The following is a 15,597-nucleotide window of genomic DNA, read 5'->3' on the forward strand; positions in this document are numbered from 1 at the left end:
ACTCATATATTTTGTATTATTTTCTTCTATCTTTTGTATGTCTTTTATTTTGTTATTGTGCTTTGTATTGTACTTTTTGAACATTTTTGTAGTAATACATTTCATTATTATTGTTTAATATTATTTGAAATATGTATTTAATTTTTATATTTATGACACTGTCTTTTTATTTTCATATTTTATTTTATTATTTGTATTTTATTTTTATATTATTGCATTTTATATTGCATTTTATGTGTTCATTCTATTTTTTTTTAATATTTTGCAATTAATTTATTAGGCTATTTAATACTAAAAATATGCTTGTTCATTTGGTATACTACACTATTTTTCTTTCCTCTTATGGCATATGTGCATTTCTATAATTTTTTTTGGGGGGGTGGGCGGGTATGAAGTGGTTCACAACTGAAGGAGAGGTCAAATGAAACTTGAACCTGAACTCGGGCTGCAGAATGATAGATGTGTCCCAATACTTTTGTCAGTGTCATGTGATGCGCACTTCTTGTTGATTCCTCAGGCCAATGTAAACAATCTACTCTTTCTGTCCTCTGCTCTTTAGCATCTGGAATGTGGTAGTGGGGGTTCTTCCCTACAGGCTCAAGAATGTGGCCCTTTTGCATGCCGTGACCCGCAAAACCAAGTGGTCCCAGCATGGTAATCAGAACCACAATGGGCCTACGGCACCTGGTTCCGATCACCGTGATGGCAGGAGGTTTGTGCTTGTACTCACGTTATTGCTGGAGAACATGCGTGGAAAATTCACAACGTGCGCACGGAATAGTTTCTTGTCACACTGATAACCTACCACAAATCTGTGCTGAGGAAACCAAGAGGTGGTTGGTCACTTGGGTTTGGATACTGGGGAGTTTTTGGACCATTTCCAGGGGTCTATTCGTTTAACTGGAACAATATGGAAGTCGGGATCACTGGGAACTGGTTAATTGGCTTTGTTTGTTTGGTGTCCCCCAAGGCTCCATGTCGGGACAACTTTTTGATTGCATGTAGCTATTAACTCATTCACTGCCATTGACGGCTATAGACATTTTTTCCCACTTTTGTTAACAAGAGTAGGAAAACCTAGAAAAAAATGTATTGTACATTTATACCAGATATCAAATTTGTGATTAATCGTGAGTTAACTATTGAATCATGCGATTAATTGCATTTCAAAAATTTAATTGTCTGACGCCCCTAATTTTTCAATATTTTTTTTCTTTTTTAAATTAGGGGCATCAGGCGATTAATTTTTTTAAAATTGTAATTAATCGCATGACTTCACTAGTTAACTCAAAATTAATCACAAATTTGATATCTGGTATAAATGTACAATACATTTTTTTTAGGTTTTCATACATAAAAATGTGAAACTAATAGAAATATTTTTGAATGAATTTTTGATGTCTATAGGCATCATTGGCAGTGAATGAGTTAATGATATGTTAAATGTGTCTAAAAGTCACTAAATGGGATGCTCTTTGCAAATGAATTGAATACAAGTTCACAAGTTTAATTTGTTCTGTGACCATGCTCATAACTCAAATCACTTGTCTCAAATCATCCTTCCCCATTGAAATCAATTGAAATGCCATTAATTCATTCCAGCCTCCACTTTGTTTATTTTATTAGCCATGCATCCATCATCCTCATATTTCGTATGTATTTTATACTTTCAGATTTCATTTTATTTTTTTGCATCACCAAACCAGTTTGTAAAAGTGACATAGCATTTATTATGAATTCTTTCATTTCACTTTTCTTTGTTTTTCGACACTCGGCACATACAATCACACACACACTCAGTAGGGGGGTGGGTGCTCATGCAAGACGGCGCAGCCAGATGTGGGAACACGTGGTTTCTTTCTCCAAACAGCCTCGCAGGCTTTTCCAGCACTTCCTCTCTTAACGCAGCGCTCTCACTCTCCTCTTTTCTTTCTTTGCCTTCCTTCCCTCTCACCTTGACTAAAACAACTTTTGACTTCTTTTTCTTGTGTTTGAAAAAAACAGCCGTTGACTCGCACTCTTCCTGTAGTTTCGCAGCATCAAGTTGATCGTGACGGATGGAACTGTGCATGTGATGGAGTAATTCCTGCACGCCAAAAAACAAAAGTGGATTTTCAGGGAGCAATGCAGTGAGTGGATGGGCAAGACGACAAAAAAGCATAATGAAAGGTAAGATCATAGATTGGATGTACGTACCGTTTATAGACTAGTGAGGTGCATTGGATGTGCCACTTTTGTTGGTTCGCACTGTGCGACCTGTGGAATGTGTGGGCAACAACTTGCGTCTCGCATCTGCTTTCACTTAGAGCTCTGTGTGTGTGTGCGTGTGGGTGTGTAACACAAAAGACAAAGTGAGACATGCGTGATGTCAGCTCTTCTATTATATCATTCATTTAGTGTCACTAAATATAACAATAAAATTGGTTTCATTAGTGCAATATAAGTCTCTTGGTGCAAAGTTGGGTTATTGTCATTTTTATGTTGGTCGGTGGAGGGTTGGTTATAATTTGTCCTATAATTAAGCCTAGCAACAAGTGGTTAGTAAAAACAAGAAATAGATATAAATTTAGTTCTTTAATTTAAAAAAAATAATGCAGTGTGGTCATTAAATTGCAAAATTAAGTAAACTTTTTTCATAATATCTATATGTAATGCTAATTTGGACTAATTTTATTCCCCACTGGGCAAGAAAATGAAAAAAAGCAGGTTATAAATAAAATAATCAGAACAATTTTAAAAAATTAAGATAGAGTAGCCATTAAATTGCAAAATTAATTTATAGCAATAAAAACATATCATAATGTCTACATGTAGTTCAAATTTTATTGGTTTATGGGCAGCTATGATTGAGCCCCATGAATTCTGCTTAGCAACTAGCAGCCAGGAAAGTGTTCATTTTAAAATAAAACACATGTCCTTGCTTCGGCATATGACAACCGGATGCCACGTTTTTTTTTAAGTAATTTTCTTGGTCCGTGGGGCATTTATGATTAAGCCCCACAAATTCTGCCTAGCAACAAGCGGCTGGGAAAAAAAAGAACAAATCAGGGTTTTTTACTCGATTTTATTTTTTTACAGAACAGGGTTCAATTGTATTTATTACAGAGTAGTCATCCAATGCAATGTTTATAAATAAACTACTGTACTGTCATAATTTCACTGGTCTGTGGCGACAAAAATGTTCACGCATTTTATCCTTTTACTAAAATAAGGCACAGTGGCGCAGTTAGGATTAAGGCCGACAGGTTCTGACTAGCAACACATTCCAAATTAACAATCTAGCAATTTTTTTTTTATTTTAAAAAGTAAGACAAATTTAAATAGTTTGGTTAGAACCCCGCAAATTATGCCTATTGCCTATCAACAAGAGGGCAAATAAATACTACAAGCTAGTTTCTTAGTTTTATTAATTGAGACACATTAGTCAGTTTGGATTCATTTGAGCCTCATGAATTCTACCTGGCAACAAGAGGCAAGAATAAAGACATATCAGAGTAATTAATTATCTGAGAAATGAATTTGTTTCTTGATTATCCATATGGAAAATACTTAGATCAATATCTTATTGGTCAAAAAATTATCCAGATTATTATTTTTTTAACACGGGGCAGATTTGATTGCGCCCCACAAGCTCTACGCAAATTAAGTGTATGGAAAAAATTCTAACTTTTTTTTTTTCTCTTTTTTTTTCCTTTTTAAAAATAAGACAAATGGGGTAGTTATGTCCGATCCCCACAAATTCTGCCTAGCAACAAGCTTAGGGGAAGAAATAATCAGAGCAATTCATTTTGTCTTGATCATTCACATGGAACATGTTTCTAATGGCTTACAGTAACATAATGTTGTCAGCCAGGTTTCCTGATGTCTCACGCTGTCATGCCCCTTATGGTCTGAGATACAAGAACATTTGCGTATAATTGTAAAGTATTCTTAGTTGTAGAAATTGTGGTTTTCTTCTTTTCCCAAAATGTTTAATATGACTTATTTCTTATTTCCAACTCCATGGAAAACGATGCACGACATGACGTATGACTTCACTATTCTCCATTTACCAAAATCCAAACCATCTGCAGTAAATGTTGACCTGTGTGATATTACCAGAAGCAAAGTTGTGAAATAATTGTGTGCTAATATTGCAAACGCCGACGCTGAAGATCTGTTTGGCACCAATACGGGCGAGCAACTTTAAAACGCTTTCCCTTGGGGCCTGAAAACAGAAACTAAAACCGAGTGCCAGAAAAGCGTCTCAGAGAAGTTACTGAACGCAGCACAGCTGTGGAACTGTGGGCCTTTCTCTAAACATCTCATTTATTTCTCGTCTTTTCCCCCTTCAGACGACTTTGGGGAAGAGGAGGAGGTGCAGTCCTTTGGCTACAAAAGGTTCGGTGAGTATTGCACGACGTCCCAAAGTCGTGTTGTCCCCTCGATTCACCACGCTTCAAAGACAACATTTCGCTTGGCTGGACCGAGATCTTGTTTTTGGCCGCGGCGGTTGTATTTTTGTGATATTTCTTCGTTCTTATGACAACACATAGCATCCTGTGCGCTCCTGACGTTGCAACCTGGTCAGCGCCTGAGAGCACTTTAGGGAGAAATAAACCACTTGAAGCCAATAGCAACCTATTTAGTCTAAGGCAGGAAGTGCGAATAGTCCCAGAATGCAATGCAACGGGTAGTGCCTCTTGAATCGCTTCTTTGCATTTCATGTAGGAGAGAATTATGAAGGAGTATTAATTTGGGGCTTCAGTGAAAACAAATTTAAGTTTGTTTTGTGACCATATTCATAATTTGAAATCTCAAATCATCTTATCCATTAAAATAGATGCCATTAATCCATATCAGACTTCCCTGAAAAAAAAAAAAATCGAATGTGTATTTTGATGAGGAAAAAATATACTACACCGTTTTATTTAATTTAAAAATAAAAAGTACAGTGAAGACTTAATTAAACAGGATTAAAATGTTTTTGTTACACTACATCAATTCAATGGCCATTGTGCTCCTCTTTCTACCGTGCCTGTCTTGGCCACCTGGGGGCAGTATAAGACAAATAAAATGTTCATTCAAATGTCTCAACTGCTCTCACCTCATCAGTACGGCACTAATAAGATAAATAATATATGACTGTAGTCTATATGTTGCTATATGTATACTTTCAGATTTTTTTTCTACTTTTTTGGCAGCACTCTTCTCTGTAATGTTCCAAATACACAATATATATTTGGTCTTTAATATTAATAACTTTTTTTCTGAAATATAATGTATATCAATTTTTATCTGACAAAGTCCAATTGCATTGCCAAACTTTCCAGTGTGGTCCTCATACTCTTTGTTACTACCTACCTTGTGTTTTTATTCTCTTTTATTTTTATTTTCAGTTACACAATTGAATGAAATGAATGTTGTGTCCAAAACATGGGCTAGTTACTAAACATTAGCTTGCAATGGTACCATATGCGTTTGAGTATGGTGGCATTTTAGCACCAAATAGGAAAAAAAAATGTTTTTAATTGATAAATAAAACTACACTCTGAATAAAAAAGTCACTTCCCTTTTCTTCAAACTAGTAGAGAAAGTATGTAATAATTAAAGCATTGTCTGTAAGTATGGTGAAGGAAAACGTTTATCATCTAAGTTTTCCGGTTGTGTCGCAGCAGAAACAAAAAAGTTAAACACACGCAGGTGCAGCACCAGCAGCTCTTCCATTTGGACCCTTTTCCTTTTCAATGGTTTTCCCTTAGTGGAAAACCCAAGCATAACAAAATGCATCAGTACAAAACCGCACTCAGCACTGCTGACATTTGGACTGCATCGCTTCCAAACCACCACCAACAAGAATTACAAGATGTTTCAAACAACTTGTATTTCTTTTCTTCTTGAAGGGGGGAACATCATGGACACATTTCTTTTTAATTCTTTATTCTGCCTTGACATGCGAGCTGACATTCAACTGTTTTTGTTGTTGTTGTTTTTTTGCTTTGACTTGTGAGCGTAGACTTGAGATGTGAGTGCTGTATGGTGGCCACTTGGCAAGTAGTCAACAATTTTTCAAATATAGAAGATTCAAGCTGTTTAATGGACCTCCCAGTTGACGTTTACTGGTAAACTGATTACAGAACAGCTACACCTTGTGTATTTCAAACAACCAGTTCATTAGCTTAGTGCTAAAGTAATTAGCCTCTATTTTGTGGTGCTTTAACCCATTGAGTAACTGACTGAACACAAACGGCACAGCAACAACTTGTAGACCGACTATATCACAGTACCCCCTAGTCATATATTATTTATCCTCTGCCTAGAACAGCTAATATTAGTTTCATACTGATGAAGATGAGAGAGGAGTTGAGGCATCTCAATAAAGTTTTACAATGAACCCCAGTCAAGGCAGGACACGCCCCACTACAATATGATTGGCTAGTGGATCCAGGCAAGAACGCCAAAAACGGCAATAGGATTCATAATAACATTATGAACAGGATGGATGATTTTTTATTATTTTTTACTGCCCCCAGGTGGCCAACGCATGCACACAATAATGAGCAGGAGAAGATATGTCAGGAACTGGAAATGAATTCCAACCCAAAAATATGTGTCTAAAAGCAAGCTGTTTTGAGTTTTTTCTAGATTGTGATAAACTGCGGTTAATTTTTGCATAAGCGCCCCCACATGTAGTTGCTCCGCTTATTACCTGATAAGATGGGCTGGGTGATTATCCGATATTTTCAAGTAACAGACTACACAGAAACACATTTGATTAAAAAATCAAATAAAATAAAATAAGCACAGGTACGGTGTTAGCTCAGATTTGTAAACATATGCTGTATTTATTTAATTTTAATACAAAAGTTTTTTATAGACATTTAAATGTCAACTGTACTGTTTGCTTTGTTGCTGTTTTGAAAGTGTACAGTTGCTGCCTTGTTTCTGTTCTGGCCTTATGTCACCTGCGTCTCGTTTAGTAATAATCCTCTCGACTATTTATAGCTACGTCTGGTCCTCATTTAGTCTGCTGGATTATTGGAAGTCTTGTTGTTTAACAGCATGCCAAGGGTTGCCTGTGTAGATTTTTAGCGTATTTTTGGGAATTTGGCCATTCTGCCTGAATGGATCCCATATCCGGTCCAACTTGAGCTATTACCACGTGGATTTAGATGGTCACACTCCGTTTGCGTGAGAATTTAGTAGGATATTGTGCAAAAAGTAATGTGCTGCAACCCAAAGAACAGCTTTAAAATATGATTTTTTTTTAAATAAAAATATTTCTTTTTCTTTTTTTTTATGCTGAAAGACAAATATGAATTCCACGTTAACGAGTCTTTTGTGCCTTGCCAAGAATTCTCGCCCATGTTTTCCTTGTGTGCAGAATTCCTGTTGCTTTTCTTCGGTGTGTGTGTGCGAGAGAACATTGTGAGTTTTCAAAAGAGGTTCGTTATTGCAGTGAAAGTGTCCAAAACCTGAGAACTTGCTGAGACACTTCCTGTATTAGATTCAGTGCAAACCTATATACACTGAGCGGAGGGGATGGGGGTGCGAGTGGGTGTTGCTGGTTCTCGAGGGTCTGTGCCTGGGTTTCGCTGTGTCAGCAATGTGCCACAGGGGTGGAAAATGTAACTTAACCTTCAGTGGGAGGATGATTTTCTGTTTATATTTCTTTAAAGTTATTTATTTCCGTATGTGCGTGAGAGGGGAAGGGGGGTTGTCTGGGGTTGCTTTTGTCAGCTTTCCAGCTGAGGAGTCACATTCCTTGCCCACTTATTTTTGGGCGCACCACTGTGAGTGGTTCTAATTTATGGCGACTTTATTAGCAGAAAAGAATGCTTTCAGCCTGTTACTTACGACCCCCCACTTTCGTGATTTCACATCTCTTTCATGCACATGTTGAGTTTCTACAATGATGCCTTGAGATAGGAGTTGAATTCATTCCATGTCCACGCTCGTAACTCAAATCATGTGTATCTCAAATCATCTTTTCGCATTGAAATGAATATAAATGCCATGAATCCATTCCAGCCTCCAATCTTCTTTAACTCATTCAAACCCCAAAACTTATAAATACATTTTTAGTACTTTGTCCTTCACTCCCAAAAACATATTTTTTAATGCTATAGCATACAGGTTTGATGCAACCTCTGAACTGAAGAGAATGCTTAAAGTAATGGTAGTTGTTACAAAAACGGCCAGCAGGTGGCAGCAGAGTATAAGAAATCAACCAAGGCCATGTTGGAAAAAAAAAGCTCTTTTCCCCACTGTTTTCAACAGATTTGTGAATAATGATGAAATTTAACTATATTCTAATGCTAATTGCTGCAAAATGGAAACAGATATAAATATACTTTTTTCCTGATGAAAGAAGAGACTCAAATCTTTCTTTTGGTAGGTTCCATGTTTTTATAGCAATAGAACACAATATTCTGTGGGCCTTAAAAAATCAGTCGAAATCCAGTAAAACAGCCAGGAGCGATGGATGTTGCTTCTGTGAAAATGGTTGGGAGTGAATGAGTTAATAAGGAAAAAAAAAACATTTAAGATAGTGGACTAAAGGCTAAATTATGTGCTTGTTCTACATAATAATCTTACCACCGTTTTATTTTGACAGTAAGCTTACCATAAAGCATTTAAAGCATTGTTTTTAAGGAATTGTTCATATTAGTTCATAAGTGCTGTTTATTGTGAAATTAATTGAGTTCACTGCCACCAAATAGTGCTCATATCTCAAGTTTGTGCTCACAAGTCAAAGCAAAAAATTAACCAAATGATGCTGGCCTCTTGAAAAAACGGTAACTCTAGTCACACTGATTTATTTTGTTGTCATAATGAAAGATGAGTCCCCGGTGGTTTCAATAAAGGAAAGAATAGCCTGGTTTCAGATAACCAAAGAAGTGACGGTTGACAGGTCAATCCGGGGATTTGAGTAACTCAAAAGGCAGACGAGGAGACCAGCAGGAGCCACTGAGAGGTGTCCCTGAGGATCATTTAAAGTGGGTCAGAGATGAGGGGATGAAGTCAATAGCAGGTCACTTTGGAGAGAGGACCACTCCAGTGTCAGCCCGGGAAATGATCACTAAAGTTTCACACTGCGCGCTTAGACTGCATTAGATGAAGAAAAACAAAAAAATCTTGCCAATTTAGCATCGCCCATGCCCATTTTGAGCAAATTACAACCAATAAGAGAAGATCGTAGAGTTACATGGGTTGATGAATTGCATTTTGGTTCATAAAGAAAGAAAGGACTCAAAGCGAGCTGTAGTGGTAAAAGAGTAGTAGTCAAACTGACATCTGGTAACGTGTCATTTTTCGTACAGTAATGTCTTTTTAATCTTTTTTTTTTTTTCAAACTGGTTTCTGGGCTCAAGCGCAAGAAAAACACAAGGATTGGAGGTGTCTAACTCAATTTAGCGTCTCGGGCGTGAGATGCATTTGGAGTGAGAACACACCAAAAAGTCATCTGCTTCCAGATGCCAACATCAACCACCGTCTTCTGAAACGTAGCGGCATGCAAAATGGAAAGATGGATGGCTTCTAGAGGTGGCAGGACTCTGGATGAATATGTGATTATGTGTGACCAGGGCCGGCTCACCTCTTGGGAAATCTCATGATTATGACTTTTGCGCTGGTATTGAGCAGCAACAAGAGTGTGGGGCAGGAGTGGTTACGTATGGACAGCATCACAACATAAAGTGTGCGATATTCGTAGACAGCTCAGCTCCGTTTGAGACTGAGTCTAATTGGCAAATCCTGATTTTTGTGCCGACGTAAGACTCGATGCGCTTGTTTGGGAATTTGGTTGACCTATCTGCTCCATGCTACGCATTCCGGGGTACCGAGGAAATTTGGTGGCTTAAAGTAGGCTAAATTTTACGCCTGCTGAAACCACGTCTAACAATTGCCGCAGGTAGTGCAACACAATCTTCTTTGTGTTTCAGAGAAAACATTAACCACAAACTCCTAATCGTCAGCTGCAATGGTGGCAGACTTTCAAACTTGTCTTGAGTGGTGAACAGGATCAGAGGTATCAAATCGAGGTCCCGAAAGTAAAAACCCTGCCACAGTTTGAGCTTAGCCAATCGACAGCTGAGGAGAATTTGTATACCCGCCGGTTGAGTAGAAGCATCTGTGGCTAAAGACAAGCTGGGACAAGGTTCTTACTTTCTAGACCTGGTTTTCCACCTCTGGGCAGGATTGGTGACACTGTTTGTCGCTCCGGCTGTTGATTTGGATGTAGATTGGGTTGGAGTGGCTGCAGAAACTGTTGCAGGAGTTGTTACTGTTAAGCCCTTTTCACACTGCACTTGCTCAATGTAAAATAGTGGCACAGATATGCGAATGACCTGTTGCCAACACATACACAGTAAATGGGTTTGAAGACGGTGCACTGCGCCCTGCTAAGTGCAGTATGAAAAGGGTTTTACTCTGGCTGATTATGTGATTATGTTGGACTAGCCAGGATGAGTCTGCAAAAGTGACACCGTCTTTTTTTTTTGTTGCGCCGCTGAGAAAATGATTTATGCAAAAGTCGCTCATGGTTCACTGCTCACCACGCATACCACCACACTCACTCTCCGTTCTCTTGTATTGAGTGGTGTGCTGGAATCGTGGGAAGGATTGGCAGAGTCTTCAATTGCAGCAACTCCGGCTGCGATCGTGTCAAATCCGGCACTTTGAGTAGTTAGTATCTCTGGCTGTGATTATGTTGGAGTGGAACCAGCTCACCTCTCCCGGATATATCCTGTTTATGACTTTTGCACTTGTACTTACTAACACAACAAAAGTTTTCCACTGAGTCATCTCTTAAGTGTTTTTGGGATGACAGCTTGAAGAAAGAAGTGAGCAAAACATTTCAACATTGTCATTTATCTTCGGTTTGTGAAGCACGTCCAACAACAGCAACAGAAAAAGTCTTTATGGCTACATTTCATCAACATATTATATATTTTTATAATGCCAATCGTGTCTAGGGGAGTGGATTGTGTCCAGTCATTGTTTTTCCTGAGTCAGAGTGTATCTGCTTGGAGGCCATCATTGTAGTGGTCAGCACCTTTCCCCTCAACTTCAGCATCAGAGCGGCCGACCACAGGGCCAACACGCAGGCCGATGCTAATTTAGCATCCTTACATGATGGACCACCCGGAACAGGTGACCACATGAAAAAAAAACTGCACACCACAATTTGGAGGGTTGGTTGTGAGCAAATATTTCAAACCTGCCTGGGAAAATATGCCACGTTTTGTATTTAAAACAACCACTGCCTTAAGAATGGCCTGCTAGCTTAATGCTAACATGCAAAACGCAATGGGCATGCTAACAGTTAGCTTCGATAGTCACAGTTTTATATACTCTTTAAGCAAGCAGGGGTACCAGGCAATTATTACAGGTAAGGCATTTAAAAGTGAAGTAATTTACAACGTGCGGTAAGATGGAGCGATGAGTAGTATTTGAGGAAATAAGGTATTTACGCAATGGCAGATTACTCCTTTACAACATACGGTGGGAAATACGCCACACTTTCATTTATCTGGGAAAGTGTTCACGTGCCTTGTTGTTAGCAATGGAAAAGTCATTATTTGAGGAAAAACATTGTGTTCAATTTCTTCTCCATGTTTACGCCGGGTAAAATAATCAGTACATTTTCAACCAACAGAAAGTTTGAAAGTTTTTTTTTAACAAGCACTTGACAATCCGCTCCTGCTGCTCGTCGTAGCAAAAACTTTCACTTGGTTGTCCTCCAGTTATCGTTTGGCTTCCCGTTAACTCGTCATCGCACATCATGTGGAAAAAAAAAACAACTTCAAGCAAGGTTGCGCAATCCGTAGACTCCTTTGGAAAGTTGTACGACGTCTTTTTGGACCCGACGGAAAGATAATTGCATCCATCCGTGCAGCTTTCGCACTTGTTAGCTCTGCGGACGCCTGCCACGAACTACCACTGATTGGCTTTGTGAAAAGCCACGAGAAGAATCACAAGGCAAGACAAACGCACCACACGGGGTTGTAAAAATGGAGACTAGAGTAAGCGTGTTTATTGTGTTTGAGAGCCGTTCCTCATATTTTCCTTGCCTCATTTGACCTGCAAACACGGAAGCCACAAACCTGCTTGCTTGCTTGCTGCTACTGCCGTGAAGGAATGAGGTCATTCTGTTTTAAATGAGCCCCATGTGGACACGGCACAGCGGGGGGGTCTTCAATTTACATGCGAGTCGGACCGTGAGGCATCCATGCTGGCTTTAGATCACAACCACATTGACTTGAAATTGCTACGGCAGTTAAAAAAACTTCAATGGAGCAGTCGGACAACATGGAGACCACGTTTTTAAACAGCTCCCGTGTGTATATATGTGCCATTCTTATCTTAGATAATTCTTATTTTTGATCCTCTTATTGTCATTCACGCAGATAAATTCACTGGTCCATGTTTAGCTCGAAAACCCCACTCCATGTTCACCATGCATACCACCACCCTCACTCAACGCATTTTTTTTCATTTCATTTCCTGAACCGCTTATTCTTCGGAGCCTATCCCAGATAACCACACACAAATACCCCCTACCCCGGTCCTATGGTCAAAAACTTCACCAAGCACTCAAGTATTTGCTACTTATCAGAAGCTAACTCTATTCTGCGCATCCCCAAAAAACTCAATGCAGCTCTGCTTACCTTTTGGCTTTGACATGGCAGCTTGTGTCGTGTGGGTGTGTTTTTAGTCAAGCCTCTTAGAATGTGTCATCCACTTCAAATATTGTAAACGCCTCCCCCTCAAATAGACAGACAAAAATAACTATTGATCTCCATTCATAGATGTTAGCATACACACATGAAAAAGTTAAACACAGGGCCCGTTTGAATGTTGTTAGCAACCAAAACAGCAGCACATAATGACGACACATAAACACTCTGTCAGAGGAATTGTAGTCTGAAGTCTTACTGCATGTTGTAAACAAGTTCAACACGATCTTATGTTAATGGTGATTAGCATTCCAATAAATTGTGCTTGTAATCACTCCGCACTCCATTTTTTGTTTTGGGGAAAACACATTTAAGGACGCCGTTTATTTGTTATGACTAATTGGGGTATGGTGTCTTGTTTCGAAACATGCTATTCAGAAATGATATTTGGTACAAACCTCTAGCGATGTAAATACGGTAGTCCCTTCCCTTTGATGAACTGTGTGTGCATGTATTGAATGTGGACTTGGCTGTAGTGTAAACAAGCTCCAGATGTGCAAGGCAGACGATTTGATTTTCCTTCTTGAATGCAAGAATGCTAAGTTAGCGCTGCGTTTCAAGCATAGCGACGTCACACTAATTTCAATTCCAATGTTTACTCGCTAACATTCCTCCGAGCTGCAGCTAATGCAAAGTGACTCTTCGCTAACGCTTGAACAGCATTATGAGCTCTCGCTGCTATGAACTAGAAATAGTGTTGCCTTGAGATATGAGTTTAACTCATTCCTTGACCATGCTCATAACTCAAAACACTCGTATCTCTAATCATGTTCCCCCATTGAAATAAAGAGAAAAGCAATGAATCCATTCCAGTGGATACGAGTGTACTTACAGTATGAAACTTTTTCCAATTGCAAGGGGGCTCTTGTATAAACAAAAGTCTGTACGATGTGCTTCCTCATTCCTTCTCACCTTGCTGGTCCCCAATGAAACATGTAATATGACCACTAATGTCCAATAAAAAAGGTGTGGCTGGAGGAATTGCCGTGCTCTGGTAGTCTATACAACACGGACTTGGAACAGAAAGGGGCTTCACACAAAACCACTGTGCTGCTCTGTACAAGCTTCCTTTATGTTGCCATGGAAATTTCCACACAGCAACTGTGGAGTGTTCAGCAGTAAGGTTTTTAAATGTGTTTATTTTATATATATATATATATATATATATCATCTTGCAGGGCAAGGTTAGAAATAAAAAAGAAAAAGAAAAAGTAAAGCCACAAAAAAAGTCTCAAAAATCCATGTCTAAAAAATACACTTTGAAGCTGTCATTTTCATGTCAATGTGATCCTTTACAGTGGTCCTTAAAAGACAAATTGCTAGAGGTTTTAGAATTAAAATTGTTGACACTGCGTGCGGGCGAAGCATTGCAGTGAAACTTGATAACTCACCATAATGCACTCCCTGAACCAGTTTCCCATGGCAACATGAAATTTGGTAGGCATGGGTATCATGAGTAGATCTACAAAAATCTCTTGGGAACCCATTCATGATATTAAAAAAAAAAGGCACACGTAAATCTTCCTTTTTGGTGTGACGCATCCAGTTTAGGTAAATTTTGACAGAAATTCACATTAGGTAACATTCCCTGGAATTTTGTGGAAATTCTGTCCCCAAAGGCAGTTTCACTTATTTGCTGGTCTAAACTAGAACCCAATCCCAAAAGAAACAGGAAATCTTCTTGTTTGAAGCCTCCATTTTAAGGACATTTTCAAAAAAAAATTACATTTGATGGATTTTAAAAATATATATATTTTGCCGCTAAAGCATATTTCAGAAGGCAACATGACATTTAGTGAGTATGGCTAGCATAAGTGCACCTAAAAAAAAAAAAAAAAAAGGTTTGAGAATCCAAAAGACAAAAATAGAAAGTCTTCCATTTTCATTTCCTTTTATGGTCATTCGAGCCATTTTCCCAGGGTCTGTCAAAGACTGACTGTGACTTGTCCTGAGCATATTTGGTATGATTGCTACTAAATTTAAGCCTCACAAACTAGACAGATGTGTGATACTAAATTTATCATACAATTGAATTGTTGTCATTGTGGGTGGGTTGATGACTCACATGGCTAATAACCAGCCTTGGGGAGTAACGGAATACATGTACTGCCGTTACGTAATCAGATTACATTTTTTTTTTTTTACTGTATTCCATTACAGTTACAGGAAAGAATGTGTAATCAGATTACAGGTAAATTTATTAAAAATGGGGATTACTTTGAGGGATTACAATTTCTACGATGAGAGAGAGTGCGAAAGAGGCCGAGAGAGAAACAGAGCAAAAGACAGAGCGAGAGAGAGAGAGAGACAGAGCAAAAGACAGAGCGAGAGGGACAGAGCAACAGAGCGAGAGAGAGCGCGTGCACGCCGGCGCAAGTAGGACCGTTGCTACATGTCGGGGAGGTGGGAACGAACGAACTGACTAGTCGTGTCCTCCACACGCGGGTAGTTTGAAAAAGCTTCACGGACGGGAGGAGGAAATGGCGACCGGTATACACCGGAATTTTCTCGAAGCAAAAGTTTGAGCTAAGAGTCCAGCGGCATGCTACGCGCTGTAGCTTCTAGCTAACTAGCCCGCTAGCCTACAAACATAATGTGAGTTACACCTTCCAAAAAAATCTTCCTCCCACCATTTCATTATTTAAATATCATACACAACATATACACGGCTAAATTTGTGACTGAGATAAAAGTTCATTTTGCAGTTGATGTCACACATCGTCATCCTCATTGGATGACTATCCATCCATCCATCCATCCATCTATCAAACTGTGAGGTGTGGTTGCTTTCAGTGACAATTCGAAAACAGCATATGGCCTTCAATCAATGCCTACATTGTATAGAATATATATTGTGGTGATTTTTATTTTGTCTTCA

General features: G+C 38.8%; 1 protein-coding gene across 2 annotated transcripts in view; it reads left to right on the plus strand.

Moving 5' to 3' along the window:
* Positions 1-604: 604 nt before the first annotated feature.
* Positions 605-15,597, plus strand: part of colec12 (collectin sub-family member 12) — a 29,081-nt gene continuing 14,088 nt past the window's right edge. Inside the window, exons 1-3 of one of the 2 annotated variants that reach the window (XM_077555649.1) lie at positions 605-712; positions 2,030-2,169; positions 4,335-4,385. In XM_077555649.1, coding sequence (XP_077411775.1) covers positions 2,163-2,169; positions 4,335-4,385 — 58 coding nt within the window. In that variant the 5' untranslated portion in view covers positions 605-712; positions 2,030-2,162. Of the gene's footprint in view, positions 713-1,858; positions 2,170-4,334; positions 4,386-15,597 lie in introns of those variants that run through there. The other variant, XM_077555648.1, reaches the window with a different exon arrangement.

The sequence above is a fragment of the Vanacampus margaritifer genome, chromosome 2, assembly GCF_051991255.1.
Source record: "Vanacampus margaritifer isolate UIUO_Vmar chromosome 2, RoL_Vmar_1.0, whole genome shotgun sequence".
NCBI lineage: Eukaryota > Metazoa > Chordata > Actinopteri > Syngnathiformes > Syngnathidae > Vanacampus > Vanacampus margaritifer.